General features: G+C 32.7%; 1 protein-coding gene across 2 annotated transcripts; it reads left to right on the top strand.

The window, feature by feature from the left end:
* The first annotated feature begins 8,955 nt into the window (after window positions 1–8,955).
* On the top strand, window positions 8,956–14,357 carry ORC4 (origin recognition complex subunit 4). 2 transcript variants are annotated; one of them, XM_078298718.1, is made up of 16 exons: window positions 8,956–9,274; window positions 9,367–9,457; window positions 9,724–9,780; window positions 9,871–9,921; window positions 10,018–10,068; window positions 10,439–10,482; window positions 11,133–11,196; window positions 11,293–11,382; window positions 11,611–11,702; window positions 11,825–11,906; window positions 12,189–12,274; window positions 12,398–12,507; window positions 12,615–12,707; window positions 12,788–12,852; window positions 12,932–13,078; window positions 14,071–14,357. In XM_078298718.1, exons 1-16 carry the CDS (start codon window positions 9,165–9,167, stop codon window positions 14,110–14,112), a joined length of 1,275 nt encoding a protein of 424 aa, XP_078154844.1. In that variant the 5' UTR covers window positions 8,956–9,164; the 3' UTR covers window positions 14,113–14,357. The 2 variants fall into 2 exon arrangements, with proteins under 2 accessions (XP_078154844.1, XP_078154843.1); XM_078298717.1 differs by having other exon boundaries at window positions 8,993–9,274; window positions 12,935–13,078.
* Window positions 14,358–18,261: the final 3,904 nt, after the last annotated feature.

Here is an 18,261-nt window from a genome sequence, read left to right as displayed (position 1 = left end):
TGACACACATTTACCTTGAAACTAATCTGATAGCTATGAGACAGAAGAACAGACACAAGTAAATTGTTTACTGGATCGTGATATTGTACTGTACAGCATCATCTGTGTAATTGGATGGTCATGATGTGTTGCTAGATGCCGCTCATGATTATAGAAGTTAAAACAGTTTTAACTCTGTTTACCAACATAACACAGATCCTATTGGGTCACACCATATAGGAGTTAATCGGAGAATCTTATTGTGATTGATTATAAATTGGTTATGATCAATAGTAAGATGGTTATAATTAATTATACGTGTTATAATTAAATTATAAAGGTTATGTAAAAATAACAAGCAAAAACATTGGTTAATTTATAAACGTGCGTGACACGTTGTATAAAAGTTAACCGGTTAATTTATAAATGTGCAGGACACATTGTATAAATTACCGAAACAAACAACCGCAAGAAAAATATATATAATTGTTCAGAATAATTATACGAATATTATTTGTATTCGGGCCGAGGGCATTCGGGTCTTTTCAGATTCGTTCTTATCCGCATGACATGTCATCGATCCTATCCAGATGACACGTCATCGATACCGAAACAAACAACCGCAAGAAAAATATATATAATTGTTCAGAATAATTATACGAGCATTATTTGTGTTCGGGCCGAGGGCATTCGGGTCTTTTTAGATTCGTCCTTATCTGCATGACATGTCATCGATCCTATCCAGATGACACGTCATCGATCTTATCCACATGACATGTCATCCTTATCCATTCAATGGCATATCTTGTAAATTGGTCGAACTTGGAGGGCATTTTGGTCTTTTGGCAACCGACCCTAAACCCTATAAATAGGGGTGGAGGGGTAGAGAGAAAAATCGCTAATTCACTCATACCGTTTCGTGTCGAAACGGATCGGTATTTTCTCTCTTTCTCGGTTTCTCTCCCAAATAGTGTTTCGGTTAAGAAAAGAAAGTTATACGTAGTTGACGTATAATCTTGCGAGTTGTTGTGAAGTATATTTACGGGATCGATGAATAGTGTTTTACCGAATTTCGCAGTATGTCAGTTTTGCATATTGATGAAACTGAGCAACCGAAAATTCGTGTTTACGGGTTTTCGTCTTTTTCCCGTGAATAGTGTTTTTGCAGAATTCCACGGTTTACGGTATTTCTGGCAGAAGAAATAAACCGCTCTCCGGTTAGTCCTGGTGGATAACCGATAGAGGTATCACACGTGTGATACTCCGAGTCGATTCCTTCCCTGGTGAGGCTCTACTCGCTCGGTCTGCATTCCAACTGTGATTTGGAAACAAGGTATAAATATGCTATATTAATCTATTTAATTGGTAAGTAGATTAAAGTTTTAGAAATCAATCATGGAGTAGATCTGTAAAAAGGATTAAATTGGGTTTTGATGCCAAAGAAATACTGAAGGTGGACCGCCTTGGAAAGTTTCCTGACATACCCCGTTTAATCCTGAGCTTAAGTTGGCCGTAGAAATTTTTGTTCTACGGTCATTCCGCAACTTAAGCCTAAACGAGTTTTTGGTTATAGCACCCCGAAACCCCAACAGATAGAGCTTCAAAGCTTAACATTGTCCATAAGGCATAATCTACATTTTCATGAGCAGGGTTGAGAAATAAAATGGAATCGTCGGCATAATAGCAGTTGGTGACTTTACTACCATTATCTAAAGTAGGTCCCAGCCCGTGAAGCAACCCAGCTGCTCTTCCCCTATTGAACATTTTACACAAAACATCGCCTACCAATAGAAATAAAAAGGGGGGCAGGGGGTCTCCCTATCGCAAACTCCTCTTACAAGTGAAATAAGGAGACAATACCCCATTAACATTAATACAAGTACTACTACTAGTCATTAGTATATGAATCCAAGATATTCATTGAGGACTCAACCTGCGAGTACGTAACACATCAAGTACAAATTGCCAATTTACCTTATCGTAAGCTTTCTCTAAATCAATCTTAATAACTACACCTTGCTTATTATTTTTCTTACAATAATGCAACAGTTCCTGCCCTAAAACTACATTATCTAAGATAAATCTATCTTTGACAAAAGCAGCTCGTGTAATATCGGTAAGTCTATCCATAACATTTTCTAATCGCAAAGTAAGCATTTTAGTAATGATTTTCATGCTACAATTAACCAGACTGATAGGCCGATATTGTTTAATGGTTTGGACATCCTTGTCTTTAAGAATTAAGCAAACTACAGCCATATTTAGGTATTCAGCCGATAGTGTGTTATCAAAAAATCCAGCAACTAGTGTATGTAAATCCTCTTTCACAACTTCCCAAAAATGTTGGTAGAAACTAAAAGGAATGCCATCAGGGCCAGGAGCCCCTGATTGATCATATGAAAAGACTGCATTTTTAATTTCATATTCGGAAATGAAAACTATTACATTTGAGAACCTATCAAAATGCTCTTAAAGCCTTAATTAATTGAATTTAAAAAATTAATTAGTCCTCATTTAAACAATTCAAGTATTACTGTCACTAAATTTCACATGAAAATACATATTGAAATTACATGCCAGTATCTTTCCAGTTTCAAGAATAACTAGCTAAGAAGGGTCATTTAACTTCTACCAGCAGGAATTAGATGTAATACAGAACAGTAAAAAAACTTTACTATGCCCAGTTTAATAAAATGAAACATAATTAATACCCAATTAAGACAAGAATGCATTAACTCCGACAAAGACTTGTGAATTTGTTTTAAGGGTAAAGGTAAATTGTCTCTTACTGTAACCAGCTATGCATCTAACACGCACGAAATAATTCGTTTGTCCAATGAAGTTAAGAAAAAGATATCGGACGGCTGGCTAATGGCTATTAGCAATGCAGATTTGTTCTCTAATAAGTGGCATCACCTTCCTTTTTGTTACAGCAGAGGATCTAAAAACATAATTCATGCTTGAGGAGTGCTAAAAACTTAAAATTACAACCACTGATTAGATCGACGCTGAATTAAATTTCAGTCCATAGCAGAATTTACAAATTTTTAAACGATTATTATTGGTAAATCAACTGAGCCTTCTCGAGTTTATGCACACTAAGTTAAATTATAAAAGCAAACTTTGCCCATCCATCTTATAATAAAAACCTGACAGTAAAGCAAATACGCCCAAGGATCCATCTTATGCTCGAGTTACTTATAAATTATTCTCAATTGTATTTGCTTGTAAAGTTATTTGTAAAGTTATTGATTCAACTGAGCCTCCGGGGCTCACATGTCCCTCTTGATTTCCTTGCCAATTAAGGAAGCCGAATTTTTTTTGTTACCAACCTACTAAATCAAAATTAATTGATTATCACCGTTTGTCCATTTCTCGTTTCCTACCACCCACGCGGACTAGAAGCACGCAGGGATCCTAATCGGTTCGCGAAAATAAATTTGCTGTGATTCGCAGAATCTCAAATCCATCCATTTATCTATCTAAAGATTCGTGCATAAAAAAATAAGTGTTGTTGAAATTTGTGCATTCCAAAAAGTGAAAGGTTAGATTTTGAATCACAGGGTCCTGCGATCCCTTTAGAATCACAGTAGATTTATTTCCATCGGTTTGCAGATTGAGAAGGCACACCATTCAATGCACATATTGAGCGTGCACACAAATTTTTATTTTATTTTTGAGTACAGATACAATGAGACGTTGTAATTGATGCATCTTTTACATAAAAAAAGTAATTGATGAATCTTTTATCATTTAATGAGTAAGGCTAGGTGTTATGGGTTGCATAGAGGGCTACAGTGCTACGGCTCAATATTTGAGTTTTCAAAATTCTAACTGTCGATCCGAACAGTTTATCTTGTTCTCCATATTAATATGTGTTTGGAGACCAAATTTTTCATTTTTTGAAAATTTTTTACTATTTTTTCAGATAGGTAGAAAATCACTTGATCTAAAAAATTCTGCACCATTTAGATATTTAATTTGTGAAACACCTTTAATTGTATTATGTTCTGTGAAACACCTTTTTGTACACTCCTTTTAATATTGAAAGCGTCTAATTGTCCATAGAGTTTTGTCCACTATTTGTCCACATAATTGACTTACGCGAATACTGTAAAATTACTTCTACATGTTGTATAAGTATACAATATATCATATAAAATATATCAGTTAATCATACAACATCCAGCAACTATTTAAAGTGGTCCCAAGATAGTTAGAAAAAAGATTGCAACTTGCACAACAGGACAAAAAAAATACTTTCGGAAATTGCAGTTACAGGAATTTATTGGCAGTTAGTGTTAGTTATTAGTGGTTATTCTGACAAAAAAACGTGATAAAAAAGGCAAAATTATATTTTATTTCGACTTACGCGAATACTGTAAAATTGAGCACTATAACTATAAAAATAATATGTACAAACTATAAAATTACAGACATGCAAAATAGACAAATGAAAACGATAAAATAACAATTTTTAATAGTGTAAAAAATATCAAGATAAACTTTGAAATCAAAAGGTAAAAAATATAAAATTACATAATTGTAAAATTAGCACATTAAATAAAAACTAAAAAATGTCAATTTTTAATACTGTAAAATTGTAAACATAAACTATGAAAATAAAAAGTATAAACTATAAATTTACAACAATGTAAAATTAGCAAACTGTGAAAACTTAACGTAAAAACTATAAAATTACAATTTAAAAAATGTAAATTTGCAATACTGTAAAATTATTAAGTTAAATTGTGAAAACAAAACGTAAAAACTATAAAATTTCAATACTGTAAAATAAACATATGAAAATGATAAAATAAAATGTAAAAAAAATACAACAATCCAGCTTAAACAACAACATGCAAAGAATCATGAATACTGTAAACTTTCTACTTCTAAACCATAAAATAATACCATGTATACTATAAAACATCTAAAACTATATATCCATTCATCATATGTTCAACAAAACAATATTCATCACACACGACAACTGTTCAAAACAAACAATAATATTCACTACAAAATAAAAAACTATACCATTCAACATTCAGACTAAAAACTTCCGGTGTGCATTGTTGGGATGAGTAAGAAGCCTTGTCACAAGAACCACACGTTCTTTTGAGATATCATCCTGCATAACAATAAAATAAACAGTGAAACAAAACAAATTGCATTTATTACAAATAAGAATTACAAAATAATCTTACAAGTTATTTACCCGAGTAAAAATCATAGGACTGTTTGTGATAATATTGTACACAAAACGCAACAGGAAGATAGCACAATCCTTTGAATTCTCTCCTTGTTTTGGGCAATCCTTAGAATCCACACGAACATCTACCCAGTTAGGTTTGGCTGAAAGGTAAATTAATATCAGCAATTAATAAAACTTTAATTCTTAAACCTGCAGTTAATTGCCACAATAAAGGAAAACTAGTACATCAATACTGTAAAATTTTAGAAGAAGAAAGTATAATAAAATAAAAAACACTCACAAGTTCTCCATGCAAGAATAGTCTTGAGCCAACTGATAGTGTGCCAATGAAATTCCATATAAGCCCTATCTTCACCAGCAGATGTGTAATAGTGGATTTCCATGGCAGGAACATCCACTGCATAAAGAACCTAGTGATTTTTCTTGCAAATGGGAACAAAAAGTCATCTTATTGTATCAAACTGAGGTCCAAACAACTGAGGGAGGGCCTCAAAGGCGGCATACGTAGTGTAATCATGCATACAAACCTGTATCATATAAATAAAACGCATTAAAGAGTACTCAAGTATTTCAACAGCAAAAATAAAAAGATTAAATTAATAAAATAAAAAAGCAAAAAAAAAAAACTTACAGACAAATAAGGATTAATGAAGAATCATTTATCCCTGACAGTCTCAAATTGCATGACACTCAGAACTGTTTCAACCAACTACAAAATTTAAAAAAAAGTCAAAAACCTTCTTAGGATATACTGTAAAATTACTTCATATATCCAGTAATGTTAATTAATGTGTTCTCTCATGTCATTTTCATTTATTAGAAATAACATATCAAAACCATGCAAATAACTTCTAGAAACTTTCATAACAGATTGCAAAATGCACAACTTCGCAAAACTAACAGTGCAATATGAAAACATTTCAATCTGCACCAATACTATAAAATTCATCATTCAATGTTGTAACTTAAATAACAAATCTTATAAAAAACGTAATTCACAATTTCAAACATCCAGAAACTCTCATAACAGTTTGCAACATTCACATCTTCCCAAAACTAACAGAAACATTTCAATATGCCATATACTGTAACATATAACATATATCGTGTAATACAGATATTTATATATACTGTAAAAAAGAATAATATAAAATTCAGCGAACTTATAACAAATTCAATCGTTACTCCGCTCCAATGCTGAACGTCCCATTGCGATCATGTATAAAAAACGAGATCGAGTCAGTAATCTCAAATAAATTCGTAATTGCAAAAAGAAAAAGGAATGAGAAAAGGTAAATATAAAAAAAACGTTCCATATCTTGTAAAATGTGACATATATATTGTAATTCAACTATATATGTACCGTAAAAAAACAGAAAATATAAAATCAGACTAAATTACAATATACGAATAATATTCATATAAAAATTTAGTCAAAATGATAAATCCGTTACTGTATACAATGAAAAACACAAATTCAACATAAAAACTTACTAGATTTGAATATTGCCGTCTTCTATCCGATCGAAATACACTCTTTCGTCACGATCATGTTTAAACGACGAGATCGAGTCAGTAATCTAAAAAAAAATCGTCATTGTGAATTAAAAATGAATGACATAAGCAAAATACAACAAAAATCACATAAATTATGATTTCGTTTGAATAAAAGTCAGTACCGAGGAAATGAAGAACAGCTTGACTGAACTCGTGGTGAAATATGGAAGAGAAATTCAAAAGATCAAAATCACGCCTGAAACTAGTTCGATTCACACCTGAAATTAGTTTCGAACTAGGAACGAGAACTCGCGATTCGTTTGAATGAAATTTACGGCTAAATGATGCGACTCAATGAAAGAGGAATGAAATCGCCAAATGCGGAGTAAATTTGATCGGATTTGGAAATTTGGGAAATGAAATTCAAAAAAAGGAAAGTTTCGTCGTCGGCCAACCTGTTTAAATAGGAAGACGAGACCGTTAGAGTGTGGGGACCGAAGGCAGTTAAAAGGACAGTTGAACTGGAGTTGGATAAGGTTGTGAACAGATGGTGGACAAAACATAATGGACATGAACCTTTTCTCTTTAATTTTATATGTGCACATCTCATAAATGGGCACAGAAAATTCGAATGCTCTTGTTACATCACAAATTAACACTCTGGATTTAGAGACAATACTTGTGTAATTATAAGCACTCTTCTTCATTTTTTTCAATGACTAGAGATGCCTATCGCTCATTGATTCTGCTGCATTTGTGAATAGAGAGACACACGTATTACTAAACTTGAGAGGATATTTAGAAACAATGAATCCTTAATTTTACAATATTATTTTACGAATTGAAATGGTGCGAACACTTAGTATGCGCACGAAATGGTGTTCCTCTCCATATGCGTACCAAATTGGTGTGCATCCTCAGTCTGCGCACCGGTTTAATTTGGTGCACGAACTGAGTACGCGTGGGTTTTGAAATTTGACCAATTGGATGCTAATCAACTAATTTTGATTTATTAGGATGGTAACAAATTTTTTTTTGGATTCTTGGGCGGACAAAATGCTCGGTTTAAATTATTGATTCATATTAAAATAAAACTGAAGAAAGATATTTCTTATGAATTATGTAAAAAAAATTCCATAACTCACATGATCATATCTAATGATTGTATTTTTAATATTTAAAATTTAAAATTTATTATTAAAAATTAAAAGTAAAAATATTTAAATATTGAACCTTTTTTTTAAACTCCTTTAAATTCTTTAGTCCTCGACTCAGAATATAGCAGAGATAAACTTTTTAAGCGGTTCCTCTCTCCATGGGACCGGATATTTTATTAATCGAAAATAAATAAATAAAATATCGATTAGTTGGAAATTCGATCTAGGTAAAACGGATTAGTTTGTTGAGTCTCATCGAACAAGACATTTTATCCCGTCCCATCTAATTCAACTCCGTCGTCCACTAATCAAATTAACTTTAAACAGAAAAAACTAGGGACTTTATATCTATATTCGTTCTCGACCGCTCCTTAATGCTTTGGAATGATACTTCGTCCCCTAGTTTGTAACTGAGATAAATTTCTGAGGTTTGAGGTCCCTTGTGAAATGATTTTGCTATGCGATTTATCTAAAACTTTGTTGTATTGATTATTTATAACTTGATTTATAACTCTGTTAATTCCGTGAAGTATCATTCCAACACATAAATATGCAATTAATTCGTTCAGCTCCTTGGATGGGACAATCTAGCTACACCGTCCCAGGAATTTTTTTTTGTCGTCGGACGAGAATGGATTTACCGTTCCTGGTTTAAATTTTTTTAAGCAAATTTACGGATAGACAGAAACGAATTAGCGGGACGGGTTAAAATTGCCTGTCTCGTGGGACGGAATAAAACAATCCTTTACCTACATATTGAATTTCTGCCGAAACCATCCCGTTTTGCGACATTTTTTTAATTTATTTTCAATTAATAAAAAAATCGGTCCCTGGGATCTATATTCTCCCATGTACCTGACTGAAGCAAATTGAAAGGACGGTCTAGATTTACTCTCAGCCGGTGTCTGTTAGGAGATTGCGCAGGGCGGCAGGGGCCAGTATTATTTGTGCTTTAAGATTCGTACCAAGTTAAAAGAACGATCCTAAACTGTCCGTTTCAATTGTTTTTTTTTTTTTTTTTTGGTTCACAGCCCGTAGGCTCGTTTCAATTGTTCTCAGTCCGGTAACCCGAAGGGATGTGAATTCCTCTCGCTTCACGTAGTTCTGTAGCAGTCTTAATTACCAGAACTACGCGCCAGATAGACCCGACCCGTTTTTCCCCACTCGGCCGCTCCCGCCCTTCCCGTGCTCTATCTCCCGCCTTTACAAAATCTCTCCACTCCAACTACTCTCTCTCTCCCCCTTTCCCCATCCCCTCCCCCCTCCCCCCGCCAACTAACACCGCGCGGCGATCCACAAGCTTACAAGACAAAATGGCAGGCTCAGAGCAAGCGTCGGTAGCTTTAGTACAACTCAGGGAGCGCCTCTGTAGCCGCACCTTTGCTCATTCCCTCCTTCAATCCTCCTCCGACAGCAACTTCAGGCACTTTCCCCCTCTCTCTGTCAGGGTTTTTTTTTCTGATCCGTAATAATTTCCGAAAGAACAAAAAAGTGTAATATTTGCTATTTTTTCAGGAAACTGAAGTTCCACATTTCTAGCTCCATCTCATCGGCCTGCAGCAAAGTTTTACTTCTACGTGGAGACAAGGGATCTGGTAAAGCTGCGGTAATACAGCGTCATTCTATAATGTTGTCACTCTATAGACTATGAATAAGCATTTAGTTAATTTAGGTTTAATTGGAACAAGAAAGGCCCCCTTTCTGTTTTGGTAGCCGATCTTTTTTCTATTTTTTGGATATATGGGTATTTCATGGTTTCCCACACAGAATAGCATCAATTTTAAAGCAAAAGCAATACTAGTTCTTCTTGTTACACGGCAGACTGATACTGAAATGTGAACCTTATCCTTTTGTTTTTCTCTTGCTATATAGGTTGTCGAATTGGTTTTGAAAGATCTACAGGCTGATCATCCTAATGCTATCTCCGTTGTATGGTTATGTGATTGATAATTTGCCTCCATTAATTTATTTAATCCTTGGTTTGTATGATTTTGGGGCCAATTTCATTCCCTATTGCAGGTTAAATTGTACGGTTTGCTTCATAGTGACGATGATAACAGTGCTCTTGAGGTTGTTGAAATACACTTTTCTAGTACATTCGATGGGTTGTTAAATACCATAATCTCTAGCATGATCCAACTAACTATTTATTTTTGGGTTTTCAAGGAAATTGCAAGACAACTATGCTCAGGACACGAGTTTTCATTTTGCAAAACAGTAGGTGCCTTATTTATGTGCATGTTTTTTGTCACAGAGAAATGAGTTCAAATCTTTCTTTTTTTGCGCCAATGAAATATTCTGACCAACTTGACCTAGGTGGCATTAAAAAAAAGAAGAGAAAGGGTTCTGATAATTATTCTTTGGTGATATCTAATCGATTAGGTAACTTAGGCTTACTTTGACCTTGATTACCAACCTAAAAAAACATATATAAAAACATCATCTCATACCACTGGTACCACCACGTATTGAAAAGGCACAAGATCAATATCTTGTTATTAACTTGCTGGGGGTTCAGAAACAACCAAATTTGTAAGAATTCGTTGTTCTAAATGTTGTACTTGACTATTTATACTATTTATTGTAGGCTTCATTGGAGGAAAATAAAGAGTTCCTCATGGACATGCTCAAGTAAGTTAAAATTTGCATTGATTGCCACATCTATCTATTCTCTTATATTAAGCACACAGATGTCCTAATCCATCAACTATTGTGATTAAAAGATGAAATTTTGGATTGAATATCAGCTCTCCGATTGAAAAGTTTGTCTTTTTTTATTCTATGCATCTTTTTATGTATTCTTACGTGTAGAAGTCTAAATTTATTTAAACACGTACTCGCCACATGCAAATTGTATAATCTTTCTGATTGATCATTATTTCCTTCCAATTTTTAAATGTCATTTAAGGAATTTTTGGATTGATTGGTCTTGTCTTCATTTGTTTTGAGATTTTTATATCATTTAAGAAATATTATTTGTCATTTTTTTATGAAAATATGTCAAAAATATATAAAAAAAACATACATGTTATCTAATCAAATATGTCATTCAAGGAATGTTATTCATGTATAGATGTCATTTAACAAGTCATTTAAGAAATGTTATTTGTTATTTAGTCTTAATTATTTTATTTGTATGAGATTTTTTTTCCTCTTGTAATATGTTCCCGTTGCAACGCACGGGTACGATACTAGTTAATATTCATTGTCAATATGGAACAATTATGCTTGTTTGACTTCAAACTTCATCTCTTGATTGGTTGCATTTTTCTTATTGGTAGGGAGTATGGGTTAGCTCGTAAAACAGTAGTTTTTGTGTTAGATGAGTTCCACCTATTCACTCAGGTATATTTTATTTTGTTCGTTATATTTACAGCTTCAACCCTTACAAATATACTTTCAAGAATATGACCAAAAGTGTTTGATCATATAATATTACAGGGAAAACAGTGGTTGCTTTATACCTTATTTGATGCAATGGAAACTTTCACATCACAGTCTATTATAATTGTTGGTTTGAGTTGTCTGGAGGTATAACTTTTCTCTTCCTAGAAGCTGTTCCTTTTTTGTTTGATTATGATTTGGGAACTAATTCACAATTATTGGTTTTGAGTTACTGTTGTCATATTATAACTTCATCAGTTACTATTATTATTTTTGGAAAACCAAGGGCACTGCATACTACAATGAAAGCTGTACCTGACTAAAGTTTTGGCATGCAGAAATCTTTATACATATATTAAATTGTTGTTAATGTAGGGTTCAGAGCAGCAGTTAGAAAAAAGGGTCAGGTCACGTTTCTCTTCTTGCACCCTTTTGTTCGGTCCTCCTTCAGAAGAAGACGGGAGAAGGTAGTTTGGCCTTTTTAACTTCTCTTTTTCACCAAAACCTTATCCAGAATCATAAATTAATAAATTAATAAAGATAACAGTAACAATAAATATCATAGTACTTTTGACAATGTTGAAAGCAGGTTGTTGGAGCAGCTGCTTCATCTACAGAAAGATTCGAGTCTCCCTTCTAAGTATGTTGTAGAGTTTAATTCAAGACTTGATGTATCCTTTTGCTATGATTCAGCTTAGCTTTCCATATTAGGATTAACAGTCCTGCCAATTGATTAAAGGGCGAGAGAGATTGAGGAAGTTATAGAAGAGCTTTTTCAAAAATATATTTTCAAGAGAAATTAGGACAGAGGCAGTGAAAATGATTAAATTGGGAAAATGTGAACAATGAAAGGAGGTTATTTGCCATAAATAACATTTCTTTTGATTAGTTTTGTACTGGCATAACTCAGTCAAATATTAAGTAGAAGTTTCCCTTAGCATACATATTTATAGAAAATTTTTGGCGATAAGAAGTTCAAAGAAATTCTCAGTTCTTTCACCTGTGCAGACGGGTCAATAAATCATCTGTTGAGATTCTTGTAAGTTCCCTACGTTCTGTGATCTTCCTTTTTAATTGAAGTTATGACATAAGGTCCTGGTGATATTATTGGTATCTATGCCATTGTTGGGAATATATTTGTTCTGAATACATTCAATTTCAGATTTGTAGCTTCATCTTATATGGATATGGAAACTGGATATCTATCTTTACAAAGCTTTGAGAGTGCATATTCATTGATGAAGAGGCAGCCTAAGTTTGACAGCCTGCATGGTCTCTCTCTCTCTCTCTCTCTCTCTCTCATGTGTGTGTGTGCGCGCGCGCATATTTTAATTTCAACTTTGGTGTTTTTGTGATTGCCTCTCAAAATTTCTGAACAGATTTATCTATTTTGGAGCTTTATTTTCTGGTCTGCATGCACAGACTGCAATGCAAAGAGGAAACATCATACAATTTTAATTCTGTAATGAAAGGTAAGGTCAATCCACCTTCTACCAGGGTCTTTTCTATTATTTTGATTTATATTTAAAAACTTGATTATTTTTTGTCTCAGAGTATAAAGCTATACAGGATGCATACAGAACTTCTGATAACTATTCGCATGCTGTATGCTTGCGGGTCAGTACTATAGCAATTTCCAGCTATTTTTTCCTTCTGAAAATGTTTTAGCTGGCAAGATTAATATTATATTCCAAAGCAGGCTTTTGAGCACCTTTTGGAAAGTGAATTAATCAGCTTCACAGATGCTAAAGGAAGAAATGATTCTATTAGGTTCCGGCCTGTTAAACTTCTTGTTTCTTCCCGGGAACTACATGATTCTCTCAAGTCAAATCCGAGTTGCCCAGTGAGTTATATATGATACTTGCAGATTTTAGGAAATGGGGAAAATGAAAATTCATAGAATCTTTACCTTGTAGGTTTATACTACATACACATAAATTTAATCATATTTGACAAAAGAAATATAATTTTCATTTGGAAAGAATTGCAAGCATTGAGATACTTTTTAGAAATTATTATGTACATATTAAATTGGTAAAGATGGATTAAAAAGAGCAATTGCAGGAAAAAAATGAAAAATAAATAAAGGGATGGAAATATAAAAATCTGGTTTTATGTTTTGAAAAATTATGTCATAAATAGTGTAGTCCCACAAGGGGTCTAAAAGACACACTCCTCCAGTAGTTTCTATAGTCCGAGTCTAGACCCACTAGTGTTTTTATTGCCTGAGTGCTACCTTAGGGATTGCTTTTGGTGCAATCCCTATGCTGGAAGCAAGTGCATATACATATCAGTGTATTGTTGGCTGTATCAATCTATGTTTTGTAAAATATAATGATAGGCCAGCTGGCGTCTCTGATATGTAACATCACGTATCTGTATGTTTATCTATTCCTGATACCTATTAGGTATGGGCTATGATACCTATTAGTTGTGTCTGGGTAATGTAGATTGACAGGAACCCCACCGTCTGTTTCATGATCACTTGATCCACTTGCTGGTGATTTGCATCAGCATGAGTCTTTTTGGAAATTAGATGCAACCAAACTTGACATATTGTCACCTTGTATGGTTGGTTTAGTGAATCAGTTTATAGTTGTGTGACCTTGCATATTCTAGTTACCCATTGAACCTGTATTGTAGTTTCGCCATACAATTTGCTTATCAGTTTCATCTCAAGTTTCTCCTTTTTTGTTACCCGTAGGCTAAGTATTTCCTTGTTGTTGTTGTTGTTGTTGTTGTTTAGTTAATTGACTTTTTCCTTGTTTGTCACCATTTCACATGTTCTGTTTTTGTGCTTGTTTACTGAAACGGAAAAATCTTATTAATTTGCAGGCTATTCTCCAGAAATTGCTTGACCATGAAAGCTACATGTGATGAGCTGCATATTTTGTTCCCCCTTTTTTGATGCTGAAAGTAATTTTCGATGATAATTATAGCTTGTCACAAAATTAATCATGCATCCTTTGCCTGCTCTACTATTAGGCATGCTGCTGGTCTCTTTGTTATTTATAAAATCTTTATTCACATGTGAAATCCAATTGCCGATTGTATCATGGCTTCAAATAATTTTTTTTTATGGGATAAACGCACAGTTTCAGCAAATTATAGACCTCTCTAAGCAAGCTATTTGGTTCATTGCACTGAGCGGGGGGTTGAACCCTCCTCTTAGAGAGGAATACCCCCATAAAAACCATAAATTTGATATTTATCCATTCAAACTCAAAAACTTTGTCAATATCTCCATTTCTAATTAATTGATTTATAGTTTTATGCTTGTTGGAAGTCATAGTTAATTCATTAGTTTTAAAAGCAAATGTCCTTTATGGCATTATCCCTTGTTGCTCTTCTTGAACTAGAGGGTTATCTTTGAGGTAATGTTTGAAGTAATACGGAGCTCTACAAAACAGTTTGTTTTCCTATTTTATGGCCACCTTGAATGAGGTTGGTAGGGAGTCATATTTTATAGATTTCGCCTTGGTCGTGTGGCATGCTGAGGGCTTAATTTGGTCTTGTGCCAACCAAGCTCTTCCTATTCAACAAACGAGATTTCAATGCACAATTCACAAGCTTCATAGTTAGTTAATCAGGGTACATATAGAACTAACAAGCTGCTATTTACTAGAGAAATCAACAACTCTGTGTTGTTGATCTTAATCTATAAATGTAATAGCTCATACATAACTAACAAGCTGCTATTTACCTTAAAATGCCTTGTATGATATTCCATCTGATTTGGCTGTGGCAAACAAAATAAATATTAATACGAAGCACTGAATTAAATTAACCATGAATTTGGGCTTGTTCTCAGAAGCACTACTCACCAGTTCCCTACTATCTCAGAAGCCAAGGCAAATGCATGTACCGGCTGAGGAGCCATTACAGACACCAGAGATACTAGTTTGGTGGCTGGTACTCGAGCAGTACCAATTTGATCCAGCACTTGCTAAGCACCACAAACAGGCCTGATGAGATATACTGAAGATTCATTGTCATTCAGATCAAGCAACACTTTTTTATCAAAAAGAAAGCTTGAATTTCATTTGCACCCCATATTATGCCAGCTTTGCAAATAGCACCCAATTTTTTTTTTTTTCCTGATATTTGTACATGATTGCAACTTGTGGGTTAACCGCAACAACCTAGAAATCCATGACTTAATCCAATTGAAAAGGAAATAATTAAGTCCTCAGTAATGGCAAATACATATATTTGTTTGCGAACTAGGAAAAATGTCTTTGTAATTTGCATACCTGAAAGAACCTTGAAAAATTTAACAAAAGCAATCCACAGCGAAACATCTATTCTAGCAAGATAATCCACTATTATCCACTCTGGTATGTCGAATGTCAGGTTATTTTGGACGTTTGAATCCGGAATAAAGTTCTGTTTTGGGAAATTTCACTTGACGAGGAGAGTACAAATACTTTTATTTTTTTGTATTTTTGTTATATTTTTAATTTTTTAAATATTAATAATTTAAAGTTTAAATTATAAATGAAAATAAAATTATTAGATGTGATATATATTATTTTATTTATATTCTTATAAAAATTTATTATATTTCAGTTTTGTTTTTATGTGAATTAATAAATTAAAAAATAACGTTTAAAAATTATTTATATTAGTACGTTTTTACAAACTTTTAATAATAATTAAAATAAAGTTGAAATGTTATAATTTTTTACAAGTGCACAAATAAAATGATGTAGATTATATTCAACAGTTTTATTAACTTTTAAATTTCAAACTTTGAGTTATTAAAGTTTTTAAAATAAAAATATAATGGAGATATCAAAATGAAGATATTTGAATCCTCTTTCACATATACTCCTTACAATTTGTTTTGTACCGGAATGAACATATAGAAAGTACAAGACAAAAAAAAGGAAGAGAAGCCATTTTTTTTTATTGATGGCGGCTCTCACAGACGTTGGTTTACTAATAAATTGATATTTAAAATAGTGAGTAAAACCAGAGTGTTCATAAGCTCACCCAGAAATTTGATGAATTTCGCTTAAAAAATTATCGAATTGACTTTATATTATGAATTTAAATAGTTGAAACTGATCTGCATCATGAGCAGTGTAATAAAATGCGGTCTATGCGGCCGCATATGCGTATTCGATTGTAATCTGCATAAAAATCTGTATGCGATCAATACATACGGTTCCGCATATGCGGTCGCATATTTGACCGCATATTATTATCATATATTCAGCCACATATTACCGCATATTTGTTTGTATGATACTGAATATTACTGCATATAACCGCATATTACCGCATACAGCATATGACTGCATACTTGTTTATATATATATATATAAATTCTCATTTTAAAAGAGGAGGGATCAAGTTACAACAAGTTAACACAGCCATTTTCTACATTTTCAAATTTCAAATTGTCGATCCAAACCGTTAGATGTCATCTCTACGGTAAAATGTGCTTGGAGACCAAATTTTATATTTTTTAGAATTTTTTTATTATTTATTAAGATGGGTATAAAAACTAGTCAAATTCAGACCATTGAATTTTGTACCCATCTTAATAAATAGTAAAAAAATTCCAAAAAATATAAAATTTGATATGGAAGCACATTTTATTGTGGAGATCATGTTGAACGGTTTGGATCAATGATTTGGACTTTGAAAATGTAGAAAATGATTGTGGTAACTTGTTGTAACTTGATCCTCCTCCATTTTAAAATCCGCATATATATGTCCGCATAAAAATCCGCATATGCAGTAGCGTTCCGCATACCGCATTTAATAACATTGATCACGAGCAATGCATTTACATGCAAAAAATATAAATTTTGGAACTAATTTAGCATAAAGTAAAACAGTAATAATTATAATGTTTATGAATTAATTTTAATACATTTATTTTTTTGAATATCTTTTAACTGCTTGACTTTGTACTAAATTATTTTAAAATTTTGAACAAAAACTCTTTGCACGTGGAGTAGGTTTCAACGGTCTTAATTCATATTTTGAAGCTAATTTGATAAGTTTCATAGCTAAGTTCACCTCGGTGAGCTTAAGAACATCCAGTTTTACTCTAATGTGTAAGTATTATTATATGAGTATGGTAATATGCATATTATATAACAGCCCACGAACTTATATATTCATTTTTTAATTCCAAACTGTTAATCTAATTATATAATATGAATATACTTGCAAGTCCAATTTTATATTTTAGTTTTTTTATTATCAGTTTAGGTAGGTAGAAAATTACTTAATTTGAAAATTATAGAGCATAAAAAAATTATCTATCTAAAAAATTAGTAAAAAGATTCTAAATAAATATAAAATTTGCTCTCTATGTACATTTTCATATAAAGATTATATTTAACAGTTTTAATAGACTGTTTGTACTTTAAAAATATAGATACGGGTCGATTAATAAAATACATATTACCATAACCTCACTCTTATTATATTGTATAATTAAAAATAATGCTAATAATATCAAAATTTAATATTTTTATACATTTTTAACATTTACAAATAAACAATTGAGACAGATAAGAATTAAGCTTCTCGAATTTAAATATTAATTGGATTTCGAACGTGCTATTTAAGAAGAGACTCGATTCGTTGTTCCATGGAATTATTGAGTTTACAAATACACTTGGAGAAGTTGTTTTAGTGTTATTTCGGAAAATGTTGAAGCAATTCTCTCTCGTCCGAACATACTCAGAATTTCTAAGTCATACATACGGTCGTATATCGTATGCCGAAATTTTTATTAATACCATAAAAAAAACATTTTTTTTTTCAGAATTCGAAAAATACCACGACCGCAATGACATTTGGCGGTTCTATTCTTAGAAATCGCCATGTGCCGTTGCGGTCTCAAGAATGAAGCCGCCATGTGTCATTGTGCCCCTCATCCCCTCTTTTTTTATATAAACATAAATTGTATTATTATATTTTGTTATATAGTTTATTTATTATGTTTAATTGTTATTTTATTTTAAATGTTGTTTATTGGATATGTCGTTCATTTTTAAAACA

Source organism: Carex rostrata, chromosome 3 (assembly GCF_964058835.1).
Source record: "Carex rostrata chromosome 3, lpCarRost1.2, whole genome shotgun sequence".
NCBI classification, from domain to species: Eukaryota; Viridiplantae; Streptophyta; class Magnoliopsida; order Poales; family Cyperaceae; genus Carex; species Carex rostrata.
Note: the sequence above shows the minus strand (reverse complement) of the source record. Positions and strands in the feature narration are given on the sequence as shown.

Excerpts from the sequence above, each read along its gene's own strand:
- ORC4 (XM_078298718.1), top strand. The coding sequence starts at position 9,165 with ATGGCAGGCTCAGAGCAAGCGTCGGTAGCTTTAGTACAACTCAGGGAG. Across the intron at positions 11,703-11,824 it reads TCAGAAGAAGACGGGAGAAG|GTTGTTGGAGCAGCTGCTTC; the intron begins GTAGTTTGGCCT and ends TGTTGAAAGCAG. Across the intron at positions 11,907-12,188 it reads AGTTTAATTCAAGACTTGAT|AAAATTTTTGGCGATAAGAA; the intron begins GTATCCTTTTGC and ends ACATATTTATAG.